The sequence below is a fragment of the Cydia splendana genome, chromosome 15 (genome assembly GCF_910591565.1).
Source record: "Cydia splendana chromosome 15, ilCydSple1.2, whole genome shotgun sequence".
Taxonomy (NCBI): Eukaryota; Metazoa; Arthropoda; class Insecta; order Lepidoptera; family Tortricidae; genus Cydia; species Cydia splendana.
In genome coordinates this window covers 18,634,932-18,662,029 of record NC_085974.1, presented here as the reverse complement: position 1 = coordinate 18,662,029, position 27,098 = coordinate 18,634,932, and the positions used below count along the sequence as shown (strand labels likewise).

Below are 27,098 nucleotides of genomic sequence, written 5' to 3'. Positions count from 1 at the left end.
CCTCGATAAAACTTCCACCCTTTCTCTTCTGTGTGCCGTTACACGTTACTGTAGGACTGACAACAGCAAATTTCAATTTGTGGAAACCGCCGGTTTGGACGGATTAAGGCGCCGCGAGATGGATGCGGCATTTCGCCAGATTGGGCTTCGATCACAGAATGGCTCGATAGTGGCCCTGGAGCTTGGCTGAAATAACAATCGTACATCGACAAATGCAAGACGAAAAAGAAATAGGATGACAGATTCGAAGTCTAAGTATTCCCATACATTATTTCAGTTTTGATTCGCGTTTTCTATCAACAATTGTCACCCCCGGATCTGTAGACCTTGCGCAAAATCAGCCGCAAAAGTGCATGGCGACTTTGTTAATGAATTCATTCAAAATTATTTCTCCATGCTAAATTGCAGCTCACTGTACAAGTACGATGAATTTTATCTGCAAAATAATCAAGTGTGTAATTTAAGTAAATTAAGTACACACATAAGTATGTATGCTATTAAATAAATATACTTATAGCGATATTTATTAGTTTAGTTATACACAGACGAAAACATTTCATTAATTATTATTTAAATTTCAATTGATGTCTTAATTTACTGTAACTGTACTAAAACTGCCATGTTTGCATTCGTCAATCAGATTCGACTATAGTTCGTTTTTTTAGCATTAGAAATAAAGTAAACAATCTTGATGTGTCTACATTATTTCTTTTTATAGAATAACACGTTTTAAAAATAAGTCACGGCAAATATGTAACAATTATGAATCTAATACGATCACCTATATTCTTCTGCTTTCATAAGTAATAGTTACTGATTTTTTTAAATCGTTTTTCAATTAAAAGACATGTGAAGATCGCTTACCCTCTTTCTAATGCTAAAAAAACCGAACTATAGCTAATGACATATAAACAACCTAGAATCCGGTTCAAATTTAATATCTTGTTATGGTTTTGAGCCGGTTTTGATACACCCTCGACGATCGTCTTGGCGATTGGCGCGCATACGCATGACTTTCGGCCCGATTCAAACTTTAAGATACGTCATAATTATATTAGGTCTAGATACGATATAGATTGGATATGTAAGTGTTAAAAATGTCGTTTTTGTTTGAAGAATCGAAACTTTTGACACTCTGCCGTATTTGAACTTCAAAATATTCACAAGAGACGATACGTACTAGATCCATTCTAGATACGTTATAGTTTAGATATCAACTAGTTCTCTTTTGCAGCGCAATTCGGGCAACCAATGTCACTTTTACGTCAGATAAAGTAAGATATCTATTAGATGTGAATTGGATCTCTAATTCATATGCTGTGGAAATCGTTCAAGAGTATCTGCAGAATCGCGCAAATGTCAAATTTGACAGGTTAGATCTTAAACATAACGTTATCGTATCTTGGTGATGTCTAAAAGATATCTAATAGATGTCTATTTCAAAATCCGAATCGGGCCCATAATTATATTAGGTCTAGATGCGATATGGATTGTTGTATATGTCAGTGTTAAAAGTTGCGTTTATGTTTGGAGAAACGTCACTTTTGACACTGACATATCCGATCCATATCGTATCTAGACCTAATATTTGACGTACCTTAAACTTCGAATCGAGCCGTGTCTCTTCATTTCGCATGCACCGATCAGCGTGAGCGGCCTTCAAAGATGTATCAAATCAATATAAGATCAAACCTGTAGCAAATTTCCATCACGCCTCGCCTCATCCAAACGTCACTCTTCACACATCCCCGCACCGCTCTCTTGATAGATATGTTAATTCCTTCACTGAATAAATAATTCATTTGTTCAAGGCATATCACTCTACTTTGTTACCAAGCCTTACCCAAATTACACTCTACCCGTACGACTTAAAGCCCATTTTACTTTGACTTCATTTTGAGTGACTGCGTATTGTATCGACAAAGGGTGTATCGTTGTATGGAATTGTATTAAGTTGGAACTTTGTCGTAGTGAGTGGGCGGTGATTTACACAGTTGTCGGTTCCTTTTAAACAGGAGCTGAGATTTTGCAGCGGAATTCGGTTTGTTCTAATTTTAAATGAGTGTAGGTACTGTATATTTGGAAATATACACATGGATACATGTTTTTGTGATATCTACCGAGTTTTGTGTGACTTAAAGTCATTTTCAATACGATCATCTATACTCTTCTGCTTTCATAAGTAATAGTTACTGTTTTTTAAAAAGCGTTTTCAATTAAAAGACATGTCAAGATCGATTACCTTCTTTCTAATGCTAAAAAAAACGAACTATAGGTATCGACATTATAGACAACCTAGAATCCGGTTCAAATTTAACATCTATTTTTTTTTTATTTATCATAAAGTTTACAACAATTTTGTAACAAATTGTATTACTCGCCAAACTGCGATTGCAGTTAAATAAAAAATAAAAAAAAAGTTAAAAGTAAATGAGTGTAGGTACTGTATATTTTGAAATATACACATGGATATATGTTTTTGTGATATCTACCGAGTTTTGTGTGACTTAAAGTCATTTTCAGTAATGCTTAATGTTGTGTGTGCTCACAAAATATATGATTTATTCTTAATTTAAAACCAGTTATGCTTTTTTATATAGTTTTTTGGGTCGGATGTAAAATTGGCATTTTTTCGGTTACCTACTACATTTCAATATACTAGTTTATGCTTCTATTCCTATCTATTTCCTCCAAAAATAAATAAAGCTTGTATCATTTTAAGACCAACATATAAAAATATTAATATTACATTTCTCCGTCCTATGTCAAAAAAATACACAAATTATATTTGAATAGCAGCGAACACATAATAAATCAAAATATAACACTGCTATTAATATAAAACAGGTGCAAAACAAAGTGTTACTAAAATAGATTGCTTCTAGTATCAGTAAAATAAATTATGTTTTAATCCTACAGAATGCAATAATCCGACGTGTTCGTTGTAGCGCGTGCTACGAGCTACGGCTGCTACGGCGTAGCGCGCTACGAGTTTCGTGGAAATACTCAGATACAATTAAAGCAAGATACAGGCAGGCCGATTCGACCGTTGGACCTGATATCTATCCGATATTAGAATAATATTGGAATCATATCACTTCGCTGTCATTCGCGCGATAATTTCGGTCAGACTCGTCCATGTTAGGTATTATGCGAGCGAGACGCCCGCGCGTATGACAGCTAAATGATATGATTCCAATATTATCACCAGAAGACCGGTTACACGCTGAGGATGTTCCAGCTTTGATCGCGCCACTATGTGCACTTCAATTCTTTTGTGGTGCGCGTGCCGCGACCGCTGCAGGGGACCGCCGAGTGCGCCGACTTCTGGCCGACACAAGAACAGCCAACGGAGCCACGCCGTTTTGTCGCATACATTGTGTTTAGTTTTAAGTTTATAAAATACACATGTACCTATGTAATATGGGCCTTCTTGCCTGACTCAAATTTCAAATAAATAAATTATTCTAATATCGGTTTATATCAGGTGCTGGTTCGATTGGCCTGTGAGTTATTGAGATGAATTCGGAAAAATAAGGAACAAGTAGTACTTTGGCGTAAAAACTAAATTATTGGCATCTGGGGACTTTGCTCTCTTGTCAAACAAATAATTTAGTTTTAAATACCAATAGTCTGCCTACCTGTCTCTGATCATGTTTCCTGCATAAAGTCAGTTACATATGTAGATAAGACCAGAACACACTCTGATTGAAAGTATATTATGTGTTAACATCTGAAACTAACTGCCCGATTCGAATTTTAAGATACGTCAATTACTTAATAGATCTAGAAACGATATGGATTAGATGTGTCAGTGTCAAATAAGACGTTTTTGTTTGAAGAAACGTCACATTTGACACTGATATATCTAATCCATATCGTTTCTAGATCTATTAATTGACGTATCTTAAAGTTCGAATCGAGCCGTAAGTGAACCTTTTGGCCATAATTTTAAAACTAACACGGGACTTAATCGCGTAAAACCTACATTTATTTATGGCCTGACGTTTCGAACGTGACGTTGCGTCACCTTTTAGCCACTTCGGAGATTCCACCATACTTTTACATTAGGACCTAAGGTAAACGTACTGGTGCTCGACGCGGTCCCAGTACATGTCATCTTGAAACTTAAGTCATTGTCAATAGAGGTGACAGCAAGGTGTTATCTATTGGGCATTAGCATGTCGAGCACTAGTACGTTTATAAAATCAAAATTACCTCAAAGTGGCAAACACCCACCAAACTTAAAATGCAGCAGCACGCGCCACTAAAGTGCCGACGTTTTTCACCGTTACATCACTGCCAATGGCAAGCACTGTTCGATATGTCATCCCGCCGCCATCTTGAATGTAGAACCAGCCTTATTTGACTTCCCTTATCAGTACAGTCAGCATTAGTATCTGCCACCATCGAAAAGTTTAACAAATGGAGAAATATCTGTACAGTTATAAAAATGTAGTATATTATGGTGTTAAGTAAATATGATTTCTTTCTTTGATTACACAAACGGGTCTACCGTAATATAATTTCATTGTTTTTACCTTTAATTCCGACGTTTCAGCTGAGTTGCACCAGCTGTGGTCACGGAAAGACTGACGTCCCAACAAATGTCAACGGAGATATTAATAAAACACCACTAAACTACTCGAAATCAAATATGTGTACAAAACGCGAGAGTTTAAAGTGTTATGATTTCTTTCTTTCTATATATCAATACCTATAAGTTTAAAATGTTATTTTAACATTATTTCTTGTTATAATTTCAGCCTTTATACGTCTCACTGCTGGGTACAGACCTCCTCTCATGCGCAAGAGGGCTTGGGGCTATAGTCCCCACGCTAGCCCAATGCGGATTGGGGACTTCACATACACTTTTGAATTTCTTCGCAGCTGTATGCAGGTTTCCTCACGATGTTTTCCTTCACCGAAAAGCTAGTGGTAAATATCAAATGATATTTCGTACCTAAGTTCCGAAAACTCATTGATCCAGGATTTGAACCCGCGACCTTCAGATTGAAAGTCGGACGTCATATCCACTCGGCCACCACCGTTATTTCTTGTTATAATACAATCAAACCGATTGAAAAGTATAATATAAAAATCGATTAACCACTTCAAAAACCATCCGCAATTTAAACACAATAAAACAACCGCTCTTTAAAGTCAATTTAACCCTTCCAAGGGTCAGTAAAGTCCAAAGTGAACTAACGAGGTAAAGTAATAAACCCCACAGTGCCCACTCAACCCTGCGAGCCACTGACCCATTGGTGGGTAAAACTGACCGAGAAACATGACCCCTTAAGGTAACTGTATAGGTGGTTTATGTCAAAGTATATTGGGTGTTAATGAAAGAATACTACCTGTATATTATTATGAACTAAAAACTATTATGAAATCGATTATATTTGGGACATTTTTATTAATATCGATAAAAATGTTTTTTTATACTATATTTTTAATACCACTCACACATTCGTAATAAAAACATATATATCACCTATCACTAATAAAAATCGGTTCATCCGTTAAGGAATATGCCAAAAAATAGGTACATTTCATCAAACTTATCTATAATGTTGAAAATCTACAATAATCAATTACATTACTATACATATTATATTAGACTTACATGTACAACTGAAGCACGGCTTTTACCACCTAGTCCAGCATTTTATTTCAAATAAACGAGCATTTTTTTTTAATGTCTTGCGTCATCATTTGCAGCAAAATTTATAATAAGGTTCAGTTGCTTTTCGAAACTACATAAATAATATAGGTATTTCTTATTTTCTATTGATACCTATATAGATTCAGGTGCTCGAAGTAATCCTGCCAACTAAGCCAGTCTTGTTACACAAGTGTTATTCCTGGTAGCCGGTACCGTCAGCACAACACGTTGCGCCGTGTCGGAGCCCATCCCAGTTTATTTAGCCATAGCCAGAGAGCGGCCGACAGAACAGAAACATTACTATTTTACAAGCTTTTTTATTTAGTTTCACCTGACCGTTGTCTGTCTGTCTGTAATCAAATCTTGTTAAAGTTAAATTTGATCCACTTCCCGGTTTCTGATTGAGCTGAAATTTTGCATGCATGTATAAATCGGATGACAATGCAATATTATGGTACCATCGAGCTGATCTGATGATGAGGGCCACATAGGAACTCTGTCATGAAACAACGCAACCTAATTGTGTTAGGGTTTTTTAGAATTGTCTCGATGAGTATTAGTTGTCTATCGTAAGAAAAGTACAGTCAGCGATAAAAGCTTGTACCAAAAGTGAAATTTTTGCAAAAAACTTATTTCAGTTGCTGTACTCTTTTGCAATGTCGCCAACCTAGCGTTGTAAGTAGGCCTCAGCAGTCTTAATTAAAAATGCAAGGGAGTTAGCTTTCTTACTATAATAAAGGTTCGTCTTAATCTTAAAGACTCATTCTTGCAAGGGTTGCCCACAAATTATATCAAGCTTCCCGTATACATTTGTAGGTAGTTGTTGTATGTCTTAACCCGTCACGGAACAATGGTATTCCAGATATTTCAGACGCATGCGCAGAGCTGAAGCCAACACGTAGAGACCTTTTTGACACTTTGATGAGATGTAAGGAGGACACCGAACGGGTGCTGCCCTTGCCCGTGTCGTGTGACGTACGCAGAGGCAGCACTCGCCAGGGTGCAAGGACTATTGAGAGTTGATGGAATCTAAAATGAACTAGGCTATAGGGTGCAAGCGATTGAATATACACTGGGCTATGGGATAAAAATAAAACCGGGCAAGTGCGAGTCGGACTCGCGCACGAAGGGTTCCGTACCATAATGCAAAAAAAAAAAAAACAAAAAAAAAGCAAAAAAAAAACGGTCACCCATCCAAGTACTGACCACTCCCGACGTTGCTTAACTTTGGTCAAAAATCACGTTTGTTGTATGGGAGCCCCATTTAAATCTTTATTTTATTCTGTTTTTAGTATTTGTTGTTATAGCGGCAACAGAAATACATCATCTGTGAAAATTTCAACTGTCTAGCTATCACGGTTCGTGAGATACAGCCTGGTGACAGACGGACGGACGGACGGACGGACGGACGGACGGACGGACGGACGGACAGCGAAGTCTTAGTAATAGGGTCCCGTTTTACCCTTTGGGTACGGAACCCTAAAAAGGTAGCTTTATTGTTATTATTATGCTAGAAAAAGACCTCTCTTTCATCTTAGCTTAGTTCAATGTAGAGTCAGGCCATTCCTTTCAATTGGTTCAATGAATAAATTTTCATTCCTGTTTAAATAAGTATTATTCCAATGACAGGTAATATTAATAAAATTGTTGATGTATTGTTATTAATGTCATTATTTTTGCTTGTATGTAAATTCAATGTTGACGTGTAAAAGTGCCCTTGTGGCCTATTTGCTGAATAAATGTTGAAGTTGAAGTGCGCCGCAACCGTCGACGTGCTTGGACACCACGGCCTCTCTTGTCGGTTAAGTGCTGGCCGCCTCTCCAGGCACGCTGCCCTAAATGATATCATCCGCCGGTCTCTTGCCACCGTCAATGCGCCAGCTATCCTCGAACCTAACGGCGTTTTGAGGGACGACGGCAAGAGACCGGACGGTATGTCCCTGGTCCCGTGGAAGATGGGACGGGTGCTAGTCTGGGACGCCACATGCGTCGATACACTGGCACCGTCCCATCTACCAAGAACTTCGACCAGGGCTGGGGCGGCTGCCGAGGCGGCTGAAAACAAAAAGTTTTCAAAGTATCAAGGTCTCGGCCCCCAATACCATTTTGTGGCATTCGGTGTCGAGACACTGGGGCCGTGGGGTCCAAGCGCTCATGTTCTTTTTAAAGAACTGTCGAAAAAGCTGGCCGATACCACCGGTGACCAGAGAGCTGGCAGCTTTCTCTCGCAACGCATTAGTATTGCCATTCAGCGAGGGAATGCTGCCAGCATCTTTGGCACAATGCCGCGGGGGCCTTTTTTAGATTTACTTTAGTTTAGATTAGTTTAGTTTTTAATTTTAGGTAGTTTTTAATTTTAGTTAGTTTTTAATTTTAGGTAGTTTTTAATTTTAGTTTTTAAATTTAGTTTTTAATCTTTTTATGTTACTCATTATACTGTTTTATTTTTATCGAACCTTATAAATTAATCTTATAGGTATTTACATGTGTTAAGACGCTTGGTATAATAAAAAGTATTTTGTTGTTATAAAAAAAAAGTTGAAGTTAAATCAGTCAAATATTTTTGATTATTCTCAACACCAAGACAATAATTACATACATTTTTCTTTATTCCTCTCGAATTGCTCTCTGACCGAACCAAAACCCTCTGGAGGTTCATAAATATTTCATAGCAGAGACAAAACAATACCGTGGTCTCTGGAGGACATTCACTACACCCCCGCCGGAAATGAACCCACTTACACCCTTAACACAAACGTGTAAGAACCATTTTCCTCTGGCATAAATGCACAAAAAACACAAACACTTTTAAAATTTGATTTAAGTAAATATTAAGACTGATACCGCGAATTTGCAATAAAAACGAGAGTTCTGAATTTTTCAAGCGGCTTTTTGTAATCAAAGAAATGTTAATTTGTAAAGAATTTGTCAGGAGTTGGTTGATATTTTACTGTGCTAACGTTTCTGTCAAATATGTTATTTCTGAAAAGTTTTTATGCCGACTTAATTTTTGGGGTCCAAAATCTGTATCTATCTTTAAAGCACAATCGAACTATGATAAAACTCGAAATATGTAATAAATACCAGCCCTGAAATTTGGTATTGTATGTTAATTAAAGGCCCCTTTACCATGACAATTTGATGTTTGGAGACCTCGAGACACCACTGCCATGTTGGTATATGTACCTATATCATCGTGGAAAAATTCGCCTTTTAGTCTGAAACTATGCACTCTAGAGAATATGGTCTAGAGCAGCGGTCGGCAACCTTTTTTTGCGTAGTTCTAGTAGCGTAGTTAACGATGAGTAAGTTGACGCGGGCCGCACTTTGTTAATATTTATGACTTTATCAGACATTGTCGTTTCTCAATATTACATAGCCAGAGAGGCTCGCAGGCCGCAAGTGACAGTTTCACGAGCCGCATGCGGCCCGCGGGCCGCAGGTTGCCGACCGCCGGTCTAGAGCAACATTTAAGCGTATTAAATATGCAAACAAGACCTACACACCAATGCGGGAATATACATCTAATTACATTAATACATACCAAATTTCAGAACTGTTCTAGAAATTTCGAGTTTTGTCCTAGTTCGATTGTGCCTAAACTCAATGATGTTTTAATCATCATTGTCAAGTCTGACTAACGACTTGACATTTCTTTCAATTTTAGATTTTTATCCATAATGATTCTTTTGTGTTGTTGAACAAAGACTGTGAGGGAAAATCTGAATCTCAAGATTATTATACTCACGAAAATCAACTGTCCTAAAAATCATTGCGGCTTTTTCCCAAAAACTTAATAATATTAAACGATATCCATTTAGCTTAGAACAAAAAAAGCAATTATATTGTCTCACGGGGTTATTCACAAACGCGCTGCAAACCTCAATTAGCTATTAATCGTCTGTCTTAATCTGTCATTTTGACTTATATATTTTGTAAGAAAGGGGTAAAACATTAATTAACTAATTGAGGATTGTAAAGTTTTATGAATGAGGTGGTTAGACTTATTTTTGAAACCAGAAAAAAAGACATATTTAAACTCATTCAAATTCTTATTTAATTAAATGGCCAGGTTTATAAACAGCTAGTATACGGTTTCAGGTGTTCATGGGCGACGATAATCGCTTACCATCAGACAATTCAACTGCTCGTTTGCCTCCTATATCATAAAAAAGGGTTATGCGTTTCACAAAGTGCGTCCGATTTTATAAAAACTATCCACATATGTACCACCACGGTCCACAGTAATTCGATCCCTGGACATAAAACATTCTTAGACATCTTAACTAGTTGCACGGTTCAAAACATACACACACAATTTTAGCTCTTACACTCTTCAAGACAAGGTTCAAAATGTATAAAAATTACTAGCATATACAGACGGACGGAGCGTTTACGACTCCCCGTAGGCTGAAATGTCTCGTTAATAATGCAAAAGGAACTCACTAAAAAGCTGGTAAGAAACATCTTATGTAACGTCAATCTATCTTTCTCTTGGACTATTTTAACTAATACAATATATATATTTATTATACAAAAGGTTAATGGTATATAAATAATCATACAAAAGTAACTTAAATATATCTAAATATTAAAATATTTTAATCTAAAAGGCCTCCGCGGGCTGTACCGGGTGCAAAGGTGCCCATTATACTTGCCGCGTTACCACGTTGGATAGCGATGGCCAGCCTTTGCACCAGGTACGAACCCGCGCGAGCGTCAGAGGTCCTCTCCCTTATTCTACCTCCCACCTCCCTTATAAAAGCTATGGCGTCAGACCCCCCCAACACCCCGTTACCTCGAAGGCGAGTGGCACAAAATAATAATTCGCCTCAAGGTCGGAGTATTTTATGCGCTTTCTTAACGCTGCCAGCTCTGCCGCAGCGCCTGCTGTCTGCACCGTCCGGTTTAGGTGCGAGGCGGCGAAAATGCTGACGCACGTCGCGTCCCATAGTAGGCACTTTCTTTTCTGCCAGGGCACCAAAGTTAACCCGTCCGGCAAACGTGCCATCGGTGCGACAGAGGCCAGGTGGTTCCAGAACACACGGTATGTTCGCGGATATTAGGGCCCTCCGGACGATGTCGTTAAGCGCGTGGTGTCTGGGAAATCTCCCTGAACAGCGACAGCAACTCAAAGCGTGATGGCCATTAGCTTCCACCGTGGAGCCGCAGATGCATTTGTGAGGTATACAAACATCGCAGCCCAGGCGGAGAGCTACAGCCACACGCATTGAGTCACTGTCGAGAAGTGTTCCCAGATGAGGGGAAGGCAAAGCCTGTAACCACGCTCCCGCTTCTACCTTTGACACCGACCGGAGTCTTGCCAAATCCACACCCGTAGCAGCACTCAAGAGACGGGCAAGTGTGTTTCTGGCACCTGTATCATCCCAGGCTCTCTGCACTTGCGGAGCCTCAGGCACAGTCGCAGTTAGGTAACGAGCTGACCATATTGCCAGCGCATCGCTAACAAAGGGAATTGTAGCCCTGTCTCCATGGGAATGTAACATTTTAGAGACAAGGTCAACGACCCCATGCGCTGACGCTAAAAAGGCTGGCAGGCCTACGTCCCCTGCGCGCCGTAAACCCAGGCCACCATGACGTACAGGCAGAGAAGCTTGGGTCCACTGGTCATCAGAAAGGGACACATTTAAAATGGTTTCTGCTGTATCCTTTAAGGTGTCGTCAAAAGAAGACACCTCATCAGGACACAACCACGTCGGGGTGGTTCTTAAAAGGTACGTTATTTTTGAAACCGCAAAACACATTCTAAGCAGAACAAGGGCGACGTGGGTACCTATATTATTGAGGCGCTCTCGGGCGCGCAGAAGGAGCCGTCTCCTGGTCTCTATTGCATCCGGGATGGCGTCTGGGAATATTGGACAGCCCAGAAGGTAAAACGTGGTACGTGAAAGTTCTTTGAGACCAGGAAGCAGAGTCTGAAAAGAATACAAGGAAGAAGAAGAAGTGGGGCTGCAACCGAAAAATTCACACTTTGTCTCGTTCACCTCCAAACCCATTTCCTTAAGACGGGGAAGAAGAAAATCCAAGTCTTGCTTTACGGTATCAGGTCTCCCTCCCAAGGTCCCGTTGTCCAAATACCATGTATTAAGGGGTGATTTTAAAAGCGGTATTATTTTATGAATGGCGAGGCTGAAGGTGAGCGGTCCGAGTGGATCTCCCTGTTGCGCACCCACCTGGGAAAGGATCAAAGAGTCGTTGTAGAATAGGTTAGAAGGGGAATGATAAACTTGGTACAGAAAAGGATATAGAGACGGTGAATGTTGTTCTATTTCGCTCAAGAGGACGACTCTCTCCACAGAATTGAACGCATTTTTAACGTCTAACTTGATGACAACGCAGTCTGTGTTTGCTGGGTTTGTTACAAATGTGCGAGTGGCATGGATAGCGGCTTCACACCCAAGCTTTGCTACTAAACGCCTAAAAGTGCTTCCCACGGCAATTGGCCGTACACCCCCCTCTTTTTTAGTTAAAGCGCTCAGAGAGGCTCCATACAAATACGGACAAACTTCGAGGTTTAATTGTCCGCTGAGTAAAAAATTACAGAGTTTAACGAGACACTCGAGCAACCGTTGCCCGTTATCGCCAGCCGAGCTCGACGTCAACTCTTTTAAATGAGCTGGTCGAATTCCGTCCAATCCCGCGGCTGACCCATTATGAAAAGTCCCTAGCGCTTGAACCACTTCCTCTACGTTAACGGTCAAGGCTTGAGTAGTCCTATCTGGCTCACGAGGGAAAATTAAAGGGCGGGACGGAGGCGGGTGTTTTGTCTGTAGGGAGGCAAGAGTCTCAGGGCCCGGAGGTGCTATAGAGTCGTCTGACATTAAAACGCGAGCGGCGCCCCTCACATCACCTTCGAAGACTTTATATTCTATTGTCTTTAGTATAGAGGGCATACGGGGGGAAACTTCCGCGGCACTCGCGTTTTCAAGCGAAGTAGACAAATATCCGGCGTCAGTTAAGTTGTACTTCACTTTAGATGTGAGATTGCTCGGGGCCTCGACGTCAGGTGCTCTTGGTGCCGTGTATGCAAAAGTAAGTAGCGCGCACGAATCGGTAGTTTCATTGGTCTCAAGGCACTTATTAATAATGTTGCATAGTTTTTCGGCGGCTAGATTTCTCGCTCCCCGGGGTATGTGACGGAGCACCCGTACTAAAGTTTTAAGTGTGCTGAGGCTCCTGAGGGTGTCTCCAGACGATTGCGAGCCCTGTGGGCATGTAGTGGCGCGGTCGGGCTGGCTGGGGGCGTCAGGCTGGATGGCGCGGGGAGCCACTTGGGCAGATGAATGCTGGTGGGGACGCTGAGGAGCCACGCTCTTGTGTATACGAGTTATGTGTGATTTAAGCAGGGCCTTAACGGCGTAAATTTGCGAGACAATCCGGGGCAGTGGGGGCAAATCAACGTATTGGAGGAGGAACTCATCATAAATAATGTAAAATTATGCTAAATTATGATTCTAATTAAACTACCTAAATATAAAACTTAAAACAACATAAAAAGGGATATAAAAATATTACAATAAATAAGATATTATGGTAGCGCGATGATCCTGTTGCGATCTCACCGAAAGGGCTACGTGCTAAGGCTTGAGGACGGTTCTGCCATGCCTATTATGTCCATATATCTGTAGTAAGACGGCGGTTATAGTTTTACACAAAGCACAGGAACAACAATCACTTCACGCAATTAGCACAACAAGACGACTTATAGTTTGGATGTTAAAAGAAATATCTTGTTTATAAACATTTTTCGCATGACAAATATCTGTCAAAGCGTACTAGATCTTGCGGGGCAGTATTTTGGGTGCTCGGGCTGCGGTTCCAGCGCGAAGGTTTGACTGCGCGCAGTCTTCAGAGAATTCACGATTGACACTAATACAATTGTATTTAAATCTTAATGAGAGTCGGATTCTTTCGTTATTTTTGGTAAGTAGAATAATTTAATTTTATATGACGGTTGTGAATGAAAATGAATGAAACTTTTTTTATTCATTTTGGATGCATCCTCATTATTTGCAGTAAAAAAAAAGTGTATTTTATTTTCATCTTGTCCATATTTGAAACTAACGGCTCGATTCGTAAAATGAATTAGATTTCTACTAGACTTCAACAAGTTACGATACGGATAATTTAAAGATATTTGTAAGATAGATATGTCAAATTTGACGTTTCTGCGATTCTGGAGGTCCTCTTGAACGATTTCGACAAATTATGACTTAGATATCCAAGTCACATCTAGTCGATATCTAATGTAGATCTAGTTGGTCTATAAATCGTCTCAAGATCTTGTGATTATCTCGAAATCCGAATAGGCCTGTAATTATATAGTTCTCTAAATAGCAGTTAGATAAAAAAGGTATGTTACGTTACTAGTTACAGAAAGTAACTATGTTACGTACTAATGTTAAAAAAAATGGATACGTTATGAAAAGTTATCGCTATAAATCAGAAAATACCATAGAGGGCCTAACGTGAACATCGATAAATCGTTTTATATTATTTTAACTGGATCATTTTACGACGTGGTAGTTCAGAGAGGCAGATAACGTTGTTCGCGAACAAATATATATAAAAAGTTTTAGTTTATTTCAATTATTTCATCGTATCGTCGAAAGAGCCGTAATTATTAAAGCATGCCATAAATTTGCTACTGAATTCTTCATCAAAATCGAAATAAAAATAGTTGAAGGTGTTGTCATTTCGCCAGAGGCAATCTACCGTCCGAATTTCATTCCCGCAATTCGATGCTACAATAAAACAATACAAAATAATATCTTCAACAAGCTCCTATCTTAATCTGGCTTGTTAATAAAATTGAACCTTAAGACATAATAGTTAAAGCTGCCATTAGTAAAAATACAGACATGAGTTTGGTAAGACCTCGCGTCGTCCAAAACTCTTATTTTAATCTCACTGTTGTCTTAAATTGAACTTTAACACAACTTATTTAGGTTGAAATGGAAACTAATAGAGATATAGATAGGAGTTTGCGAGAGTAAAGTGGAATATCACACGTTGCTCGGAAACCATTTAGCTCTCGAGAAATACCTTCGGAGGCGGCCGAAACATTATGGGGCGAAAAATACGATTATACTGGCCCAATTAAGAGGTTTCTGGAGGAATCAATTTTATGATATCCACATTTAAAGTCTAAGGAAGCATCACTGAATATTCTGTTACGTCTCTGAAAAACTACTTAAGGTATTTTTTTTTTATAATTTATTTGCTAGAATCATGGTTAACACAGATGATACATACATTGAAATATTAGTCCAGAACAATTTTGCCGACTTTTGACGTGCAAATTTTACTATAATTACTTATTTACAAACATGCATTAATTATAATTTATTACTAAATAAAAATTTTAATACTTATAAATTATTAATAACCAAAATAACTATAATAATACTATTAACATGATTAGTTGATTAGCTACAAATTTTCTATAGAAATATAATAATTATTGTAAGTTTGATATTAATTATGTTTATGGTTTTAAATAAAACATATAAAATTATATAGATTTTCTAGCAGTTCTAGTTCCGTTTGAATTAATTTTGAATCGCTTTTCTCTTCAAACTTGTCCACAAATTCCGTGGAATGAATTACCGCTTTTTCCCGGAATTATTGAAATAATCCGTGTGAATGATGCCAGCTAATGACTTTTCATAAATACTGCCGAGTTCGTTCGTACCAGCTTAAATACCGGTTTATATCGGTTTATACCGGTTTCTACCGGTTTCCCGCCATTCAGCTTTATTCGCAATGGTTTTGCCTTCAATAAGTTTACTTAGTAATAAAATTCAACGTCAACAAATAAGAACTGTCAATTTGTGGAGTTTTGATCTTAAATCTCATAACATATTTTAAAATCATTCGTAAGGAGTTAGCTCCAGTGGTGCATCGAAGCTGACACACACACACACACACACTATTTTGTAGATTTACAAGCGTAAGTATATAAAGCCTAGCGAAAGGGCATAATTATGCTATTGGCAATATACGTACATCAAATTATGTAAAAAAAAATATATAGATATATATCAATATACCGAGAGGAAAAGGTGGACTAAGTTTGTACGGAAAAGCAGTCGTTCCCTTTCCTCTTAAGCCCCTTCGTAGGCTTACAGTTTATAGCCTTCTATAAACCGGTAGTTATCTTCAGACGAAGCTGAATTCGAGTAAGCCAATAAACGCAATAAAAACATTTACAGCGTCGTATCTTCCAAGTTTTAACTTCCTGCTTTCTTTATATTGGGTAGATTGGGATCAGTATGATAGAATGTCATAAGGAGGTGTTTATATTGTTGTATAGCTACTTGTAGGCTACGATACACTTTAATTTATTCTTCAAGACAAGAAAGGATGTATAATTTTTTTATAGATATTTTCAAGAAACCTCCGTTTATTTTTCTACATTTGCAGATTAGTAGCAAAAATACCGCTAATTTGTCACTGTAGTACTGTTACTATTTCATGTACTGCGGACGCCTCATCAACGCGAGCCCAAGTGTCGCAAATTTCATTAATATCGACTCGGAACTGCTGACGCAGCTTCGAAAGATAATCGGAAAAACATAGCTAATTTATCACTCTATTACTATTGCTATTCTGTGTACTGCGAACCCCTCATTAACGAGAGCCCAAGTGTCGCAAACTTCATTAATATCGACTCGGAACTGCTGACGCAGCCTCGAAAGATAATCGGAAAAACATCGCTAATTTATCACTCTATTACTATTGCTATTCTGTGTACTGCGAACCCCTCATTAACGAGAGCCCAAGTGTCGCAAACTTCATTAATATCGACTCGGATGCCGTCGCAGCATCGGACGCTAATCAGAAAAACATAGCTAATTTGATGTCACTGCTTGGAGAAATCTTGGATTAAGTTATGATAAGTTCCCTGGTGGTTCCCTGCTTTCTCCTGTAACGTATTAAACGTTTACGCCTTTAGACCATTGAAGCGAAAAATAAACAAAGTTATTAACATATCAACTAAAGACATGAGAACTAATATCCCTACTTATATTGTAAATGCAACAGTAACTCTGTCTGTCTGTCCTTTTCACGAGAGATTGTGTAGTCCCGGGAGGGATATAAGATTTTTATCACAGAAATTATCATTCCACGCAGACAAAGTCGCAAGAAGAAGTTAGTAGTTACCTATATGCAATACGCGTACAGGAAGCGCAGATCGTGCATAACAGTTGTACGTGAAATTGTCCATAAAATCATGGCGGCCAAAGAGGGTGCCAGTCAAATTGCGACATTATTGTGCGACAGGACACGTGCCTTCGATTTTTGCAATCACGAGGTGCTGGTTCAAAAAATCGAGCACTCTGGTATACGGGGTCCTTCTCTCAAATTAATGTTAGACTTCTTATCAAATCACCAACAAGCTGTAGTACTGAGCAATGGCCAGGTTAAGTCCAATTCTGGTGGCGTCGACATCGGCGTGCCGCAAGGATCCTCACTCGCAAATTTGTGTTTCCTTATTCAGGTTAATGACCTTCCTAAAGCCGTCGACGGCGACATGTATATTTTGCAGATGACGCATGCTAACACAGTGCAGCAGCTGGAAGAATCCCTAAGGTCCGAGATTAACCGCTCGTTAGTGAAGTGTTAAGGTCACGGATTTTTATGTGACAAATCGACGGACAGTCAGCAACACGCTTAATACTAATAATAATAATATGATAAGCTAATACATACATTTGCTGCGTCCTGCAACACCGTCGACGCTGCTATATGTGTCCCGTCTACATTACCTTACGAAGGTCGATGACATCGTAAAGTATGTGAAAACGAAGACCGGATTCATCCTGAGGGTCGCGAAGTTGGAATCTCGACACAATGCGAATTTTAATTCGTTTGTGGTGAGCGTTCCGACTGACCATCTAGCGACCTTCACCAAGGAGGAGTTTTGGCCGAAAGGTGTCAAGTTTCGGCGGTTCCGCGGCCGGCTCCCTGACACTGCGGGGTTGCGTAATGCATCGCAACCATAATGGATATGTAGTGTTTAGTTTTTTAAAGTTTTAGTTATAAAATATATTTTGATATAATATGTATGCTAGTTTTAAGGTATTTATGTATGGGCCATTAGTTGTCTGAAATAAAGATTTTCATTTCATTTCATTTCATTTCATTTCATTTCATTTCATTTCATTTCATTTCATTTCATTTCATTTCATTTCATTTCATTTCATTTCATTTCATTTCATTTCATTTCATTTCATTTCATTTCATTTCATTTCATTTCATTTCATTTCATTTCATTTCATTTCATTTCATTTCATTTCATTTCATTTCATTTCATTTCATTTCATTTCATTTCATTTCATTTCATTTCATTTCATTTCATTTCATTTCATTTCATTTCATTTCATTTCATTTCATTTCATTTCATTTCATTTCATTTCATTTCATTTCATTTCATTTCATTTCATTTCATTTCATTTCATTTCATTTCATTTCATTTCATTTCATTTCATTTCATTTCATTTCATTTCATTTCATTTCATTTCATTTCATTTCATTTCATTTCATTTCATTTCATTTCATTTCATTTCATTTCATTTCATTTCATTTCATTTCATTTCATTTCATTTCATTTCATTTCATTTCATTTCATTTCATTTCATTTCATTTCATTTCATTTCATTTCATTTCATTTCATTTCATTTCATTTCATTTCATTTCATTTCATTTCATTTCATTTCATTTCATTTCATTTCATTTCATTTCATTTCATTTCATTTCATTTCATTTCATTTCATTTCATTTCATTTCATTTCATTTCATTTCATTTCATTTCATTTCATTTCATTTCATTTCATTTCATTTCATTTCATTTCATTTCATTTCATTTCATTTCATTTCATTTCATTTCATTTCATTTCATTTCATTTCATTTCATTTCATTTCATTTCATTCCATTTCATTTCATTTCATTTCATATACATAAAGTGACTAATTTTTGCCCTTAAAAGTTACTTTTAAAGGTTTATATTGGCGCAGTCGGTAGATCCGGTAGGATCAATCGATCAAATCTTGACGAATGAGAGAGATTAACCGCTTGTTAGTGAAGTGTTAAGGTCACGGAGGATTATGTAACAAATCGACATACTAACAAAATACACTTAAATCATTGATCACTGGTAGACCTTATGTCATTGCAATAATTTACGAATTATATTAAGTTTAAGCATGAAGAGGTAACAGAGATAGACATACAAAGTTAAATTCGCATTTATAATGTTAGAAGGGATAAGCGTGGACATGTCGAACAGTGGGATTTTGAAAAGAGTGTGTTGTGTTCGTAATGATAGCAGACGTAAAAAAGCGCTGGTGGTCTAGCGGTAAGAGCGTGCGACTTTCAATCCGGAGGTCGCGGGTTCAAACCCCGGCTCGTACCAATCAGTTTTTCGGAACTTATGTACGAAATATCATTTGATATTTACCAGTTGCTTTTCGGTGAAGGAAAACATCGTTAGGAAACCGGACTAATCCTAATAAAGCCTAGTTTCCCCAGTGGGTTGGAAGATCAGATGGCAGTCGCTTTCGTAAAAACTATAGTGCCTGCGCCAATTCTAGGGATTAGTTGCCAAGCGGTCCCCAGGCTCCCATGAGCCGTGGCAAAATGCCGGGATAACGCGAGGAAGAAGAAAAGAAGTATTGTGTTCGTAATGATACCAACTTCAACAGTCAACTGTGCAAAAGTAACTGTAGAACGAACCGTCGCCTGTTCAAACTTTTAAGAAAAGAGCGAAATACTCCCATCTTAGAGTCCAGCAACGCACTTGCAATCCCATTAATAATGTCACTCTTAATGATAGTGTCTTAAGGTATCTAGCCCGCAAGCGATTTTATGGCCACACCAGCATCGTAACCACGAAAACTCGTCGATTTCTACCATTCATCATCTCAACAGCTTCATATAAAACATAAACATCTCTCAAACAAATCGCACGACCAGTCGGCCGACACTCCCTGCGACACGCCATTAGCGTTCGATCACACAGACAGCCAATTTGCTGAGAAATGGCCCGCGTTTCTTTGTGCCGGAAAAAATGTTCCGGATAGAAATGTGCAATACTTATACGGAGCTGGAAACGGTTATTCATCTTCGTTTATAGGTTATCTTTATTAGACTATACATATATCTTATTACTTCTTGTTTTTTAAGTGTAATGGTAAACTTAAGTACAGACAATCGTATTGTGAAATGTCGTTATATGTATACTATTTTATGACACTACATTGTGTTACTGTTATGAAACATTTACAGTGACTCACTGTAAATGTTTTGTAAGAAAGTAGTAGGTAGGTATGGAGTGCTGAGATTTTGGTTTATTCTTAGAATGACATCTTTAAGATAATATATTGTAAGTAGTTCAAATAGGGCTTATTCATAATAAAATTTTGCAACTGCAACAGTTTCTAATTATACATTTGTAAATTTCGACAGTCTACAAGTATCATCTTTCAAAATACGATTATATGTGTGTTAAATATAAAACGAAGCTAAATTAATTATATTTCTTAAGCAGACAACTCCACGTTATCAAAATGGACTAAAGCGGTTACTCATCACTCTGACAGCGACATTCTGTTAAATTAGCGATATCAAATATCATAATCGCTCTCAAATAAAACGCCGCACGTCATGTCCAGAATTGAGATAAATGGTCACCCTACCGCCTGCCTCTCCACCAATCACCGCCCGCGCTCCGCCCGCGCGCGCTAGGGGCCGCATGATTTACGCTCTTCCGAGGACATCTGATAGCGCGAATTGTCTACGCATTTGTCCCGGTCGTCGCGAATGTGTGGCGATATGTCAGCATTGTTTATTTACAGGTGGGGGAGATTTGTAATATTTCGCGTGGGCTCTTGAGACGGCGCATACTTTTCAAAATTGCTTGATTTGAAAGTTTAAAGAGCTTGGTGTTGTCATGTCTATCTCGACATTGTTGGTCTATTTGACTGAAAATGGTATGAGCCGTAATGATGTTATAAAATTACTTTTAAAAGTAACTTAAAACTACCTAAAAGTTTTTTAGTAATTGTATTTAGATCTGCCCACTACTACATAATATTATTAGTGCTACAATTTTTGGTCAGTTTTATTGTCTGGCATTTTTATAAGCATTAAAAGACCACTACAGCGTTACGTAAGCGACGTTATAACGTGGTCAAATGTCAAATAGTCATTCTAAGAATGTAAACTTGACTACTGTATTTTTTTCGTATTTAACCTCATCTTTGAAAGTTGGCTAATAAATATGTGGCATTTCATCAATTAGGGGCTGAAAAGTTTTGAAGCTACAATGGAACACACAACCAAAACACAAGTGTATGTGTAATGTAGTGTAAGTGGGTGCACTAAAAAAACATCCTTCCTTTGGCTTAGCCGTAGTCGGTCAAAAACCTTAAGAAATAGTTTTACACAAGTCTCCGCATTAGTGCCGGTAGGGAGTAATGAGGCTGCGTATAAGTGGCTTCCGGTTTTACGCGCCCAATGCTACCTATTACTTTGATGTTATTAGGGATGGGAAAAGTCGATAGTTTTAGTGTTCACCTGACATAGTCCGCATTTGGTAGAAAGATTGTAGGTACTACACAATATTTGTCGGACAAAAGAGAAAAGTTACTGTTCTGTACCCCTAGCGTTAGATCTCATTTTGTATAGGATTTTGTGTTTCCAAAACATCCCGCTTGGCAGGCTTTTCAAAATCCCATACAAAATGACACTTAAACGCAAACGCGTACGTCCGTCACGCTATCGAATTAAATTTACACTAGGAGTTCTGGCTATGTGTGCTAATATTGGGCCCCGATTAAGATAAAGATGCTGAAATATAATGAAGATTACACAGCACTCACTGTCACTTTGAGAATAGCTCAATCCACTTTTGAATGTATTTAAGAATCTCTCTCTTGCCATACTTATCTATACCGCTTCTTCAGTCAACAGCAGAAGTTGCTAAGTGAACGTGGTAAGTATTCTAAATTATCTGACTTGAAATTTAATTATTAAGTGAGTAAGAGCGTCTGTCGATCATTTTATTAACTGTGAAGAGAAACTACATTTATTGGTTGTAACTACATAGTGACAATTATAAAAAACGTTACGTTCAATATTATACATCGATATCTCAGAGCCCTTCCTTAGCAGGTGGAAGCCCTTAGCCCAGGTAAGGTAATGTGTAATTAGAAACCATCGGTTTCCTGATTTTTTTACGTCTGCAGCTCCAGGGGTGTTACTGTTGCTGACCCTTTAAAAACCTGTTCACTCCTTGTCAACCACGTAAAATGGCAGACCTATATATCGATATTTCTTAGCTCTTCCTTAGCAGGTGGAAAGCCCTTAGCCCAGTTGCGGCGCTCTCGACTCGAGCGCCCTCCGCACCGCGAATACAACTCACTTGCACACTCTTACACTACGCCTGCCTACTACACTGTGTAATTAGAAACCATCGGTTTCCTGAATTTTTACGTCTGCAGCTCCAGGGGTGTTACATGCGCGTTGCTGACCCTTTAAAAACTTGTATACTCCTTTTTTGAAGAACCCTGTACTTCATCATTTATAATTATGTAAATTGTATATACAGATGTCAATCACAATGAAAAAATCAACGATGATCAATTCTGGCTAATGTGGTACTCGAACCCACATCTTTGGATTGCCGGTCCAACGCATTACCTATTTTGCATTTTTACAATTTATAAATTGTAATGTGGTACATTCCAAAATATAAAAAGGAAAAATTCAATATGTTTGTTAAAAACGTATTGAATATATTAACATTGTAACCCATAATTTTAAAATACAGGCCAGATTTAAATTTCTAATTATACTTAGTTATATAAGACTGCTTCTACCCGCGACTCAATGTTGCCAAGCTTTAGCAATAATATTTAGGAATAATCGCTACTTATTTCTTAATATTTATTGACAAAGGCTGATTCCTTTTTTCATCAAAAACAACCGTTGTTCCGTCTCACAGACATTGTTTAAAACTCCGATGTATTTTTTTATATAAATATTTCTGTGAGAGTTATACGGCGATCGCCGGCTTTGTGTCAATGGCACTTCGTGGGCTCTCCACACTGTACAACTGTTGTCCTCACACTTAACTAACCATCGGTGGACCTTATACCGTTGTATTAAGGTTTACGAATAGTCAGGATAATAATGTGGACGAGTATGAGTCTGTGTTTATGTTGTAAACGTTCCAGAACGGTCCCTCTTATGGACATTTTGTTTGAATGGGGTAATAAGATTAAATAAAAATTGCGATGGAGTTTAACGTCGCTTGAAATTGTCACTGGTCTTGTGAGATTTTAACAAGAAGAGAATGTAGTAATTATAGCTTTATAAACGTATACTTGCAGTCTCCTTGCAGTTATTGCCCGCTACAGAACTAACATTATTAGCACAAAATGTAATAATTTTTGAACTCTCTTCTTTCAACCTCCAATGGTCTATGAATGTTACTGTACCTACAAGAAAATTTGGCTGATGAATTAGTTATTAAAGTAGGAAAAAAAATGTTTTTTTTTTCTTGCAATTTAAACGAATGAAATGAAGGGCAGCTTTGTTTAAATTGAAAACGGCAGATTTTTTTAAGTTTTATTATGAGATATCAGTTTACAGTGTGAACCGAGGCTTATGTTTTCTAGACTAAGAATTCTTATAACTTATTTAGTATTTTAAAATATATACATAACACTTACCCGCTTGTTGTCCCGAAACTTCAGCCAGCCACTGATGACACTATTATCCACATCACTTTCCACCTCCTCCGCCCTCCTCACCGGCAACGGCGACCCTCCCGGACTGTCCACCTCCCGTCTCCTCATAACCGGAGTACATTGCTGCGACAGTCTCCCTTCGTTCACGGCATCACTCCTCCGTCCAAGCACCGGGGTCCCGTGAGCCGAAACCCCCCCTAAACCGCGGCGAGATAGAAAAGGACTGCCTTCCCACATTGGTCTTTTCGCCGGGCTTTTACATTCAGAATGCATGCATAAGGCATCAAAATTCGCCAGTTCCACTGACACTCTTGTCTGCAAGCCACTTGGGTGCGTGGTCAGAATCGTCTGCTTGGCTATACTGCACCCATGCCTATGTACCTCTTCCCGTCTCTCCATGGCTCTTTAGCTCTCCATTCCATCTGAAACGAATAATTCAATTTAACAAAATGGCTCCTTTAATTGCACAATTAGAGTTCGGCGCCTACATTGGTTTAGATTGCTCTTGTATAGAGGGCCATCCTTTTGTGCGAACTAAATTGACTGTTTTAGAATTTAAGCAGGTTCGTTGTTAAGGAGGTCAGGCACTGTGCTACAAGTGGTGAAGTTTAGTACGTGCTTATTTTCCATTTGAATTCAAATATGTCGGTATAAGTACCACTCCAAATAATTGGCAATGTGTAAAAAAAATTGTAGTTTAATTTGCCGCGTGTAGCACAGTATCAAAGTTCTACAGAGCATACCTTAATACTTATTGTATGGTAGTAATATTTTTCCTCAATCCCCATCTGGGTGTTTTGAAGATCAAAGGTTTAAAACTCGAAAGTACCCGATCAGATCGGAATCACATGAACATAGATAATATTTTTTTTTTATTTTTTTTTTTTTAAACGTAGACTAAATTCATTAAAACACATAAAAAAACAAACGTTTATTTTCAAATTTTGCTTACAACTAAATACACAATTATGTTCATCTGCCAAACCACAGAGTAGTTTGTTGGCAGACTAGGTCTATTAACCAGACAGTAGCAGTAACGACTTCAATAATATAACCACTTCTGAAATCAGTAAGATCGTAATACGCCACTGTCATACGTAAACCATTGACATATCCTTGCTAAGCGCTTTAAAAAGACTTCCCTTCCAAACACTGTGGTTCACATTAAATTGTCGCACTCTGCCGCACCGTGCCGCACAGTGCTGAGCCTGCACAAAAGTGCCCCAATAACTTCCAAGGGGTCACAGATCGCTCGCCATTTGTTATGGGGGCTCGCGCCTTAATCTTTGCCAATGTCGACTTTAATAGGAATTTTGGCCGACAATTTTGTTCTTTAATGAAGTTGTGAAGTCTTCATAATTCTTGGGGCCATATTTTAAGACTCGTTCTGACGTGTTGATATTAGATGGGAAGCGAATTTGTTGGTCTCATTTACATTTATTCGAAACCAAATTTGTATAGTTCTACCACTTAACTGAGGCAAAGAAATTATCAGGGTTAGTTATAATGGGCTGTTTGAATGCTTGGCTGCAAGTGTCTAATTACCATCAGTATGAGTAAATACTTAAAAGGATTTAGTCGAAGAACTGGGATAACTTTTATTAGTAAACCAACCCTATAGGTATTAACGTGACAAATTTTCAATTCATAATTAATATAGCGGTCAATTCAAAGGTTCAATTCGTGCATGGAAATATAACTGACAGTCATTCGATTGAATATATCGGGATTGGAGGGCATTCCCGTTAAAAAAAAAAACAAAACTGTTCGAACGCAACGCACTGGTAAATTTAGATTAACTTGGAATGAAATTGCAATTGAATTGATTATTGCTGAACGAAGTCCATGACATAGGATGGTCTAAACGATGATTATTTATTAAGAGTTCTAACTGGCTTCATTTCCTGAATTATGCATAGGCTTAATGTCAGTATTCGGGTTTGATGTATTTCGGAATATTTTATTAAGATCGGTACAAAGGAAAATGCAAATTTGATTGCTGCATTCGGCTAAAATTAGATTTTAAATTAGTTGTAGGAATCTGTATTGTTGCATAAACCCCTTTATTATGTATAATGAACTGGTATTATCTGCCTTAGGCTATTGTACTGGTGCTATCTACTTATAAATTAGATTTTATTGGATGCAAAGCATCCTTACTCCTTAGTTAGTGTTTTTGTATGAACATCATTTGCTTAAAACGGTTAAACGAAAGATATGCTGCCCTAAGACTGTGTACCCAGCAATACATTTTATATGGGCGGGCGTCACCACATCAATTATAGTATTTGCATGAAGAAACGAAAGAATAAATGCTAGACCTCGTATTTTTCATACTACTGGCAAGTGCTTGTGAATATGCATAGGTACCGTAAACTACTGGGCTACAGGGGCTACTTTCATTCGTGGGGTAACATTGATCATCGATTTTTAAACTATAAGGAATACGTTTCTGAACGCTTTCATTATCTATTTTTGTTAAGCATGCCAACCACATCATAAAATGTTTAAGTTCGCGCTCAAAAATCAACTCCCTATTCCTCAAAAGTCGATGATCAATGCTACCCCGCGAATCAAAGTAACCCCATTCTACGGTATTTATTACTACCCGAATGCGTAGGCAGAACTTAGGTTTTTATGGTATTTAGTTCTAGGGCTACTTCGATTATCTTGAATCCATATTTAATTCTTTCGACTACACACTGACATTAAGCCTCGTTATTTTAGACTAATTGCCTATTGCAAACAAGGGCTATGAAAATTGTTGACAAACCCCCTTATTCATCAAACTTTACGGGCCTGATTTAGTTAAATTATGTTTTATCCGTTTCTTACAAATACATAAGTCAAAATGACAGATAAAGACAAACGAGTATTAGCTAATTGAGGCTTATAGCGCGTTTAAGAAATCCGACCATAGGTATATAGGTACGTATATAAATTATGTACAAATTGATCTGCGTTCCTTACTGACAAGTATCTTTCAAAATACATTCAATGCGTATGAATAGAAAATCAAGGCGTTTTAGGATCCCATACATTATGTAAGCAATAATGTGGCATGGTAATCCGGCTGTTTGTCAGTCACGGAATAGCCTCTTTGACATGACGATTTACTTGAGAAAGATGTGCCAGATACATTTACAATAAATGAAGATAGTTTTTGTATAAAATATCTAACTAGGCAGAGGTCAACGTTTGGTGTCAGGTGTGCAATCACTGTCTGCAAGTTGATTGTATTGTATTGTATTTTACTATTGTATCTTAGGTACTTTTTAAACCCTTATATTAACAAAATACAAGTTGATTATGGAGTCGTTCTCTTTGTATCGAAATCAAAGTTGTTTGTAGTACATACTCACCGAAAAAGTTTAGAATCTCTGATTCTGTGATTTTCTACAGTTACATGTTATCTGGCGTGCAGTATGTTCTCATCTGCTTCTATTGCTATTGGCTGAACTTACTAAAATTAATTGCTTTATGGCACAAACAGGGTATAGAAAGATTTTTTTTGGCTCTTGCCATATTATGTTCCATATCCTCGAACAATCTTGAAACTTGGTGCCTTAACGGTAAAAACATGTACAAAATGTCCTAAAATTACACATGTGGCATAGCAAACAATTCAAAAAAGAAATACCTACATTTAACC

At 38.0% G+C, this 27,098-nt stretch overlaps 1 protein-coding gene across 1 annotated transcript in view; it reads right to left on the bottom strand.

Annotated features, from left to right (window-relative positions):
• The window catches only part of LOC134797819 (uncharacterized), a 644,098-nt gene that overhangs the window by 557,297 nt on the left and 59,703 nt on the right, over nt 1-27,098 (bottom strand). The window contains exon 2 of the mRNA XM_063770189.1: nt 23,429-23,868. Coding sequence (XP_063626259.1) covers nt 23,429-23,845 — 417 coding nt within the window. The 5' untranslated portion in view covers nt 23,846-23,868. The remainder of the gene's footprint in view (nt 1-23,428; nt 23,869-27,098) is intronic.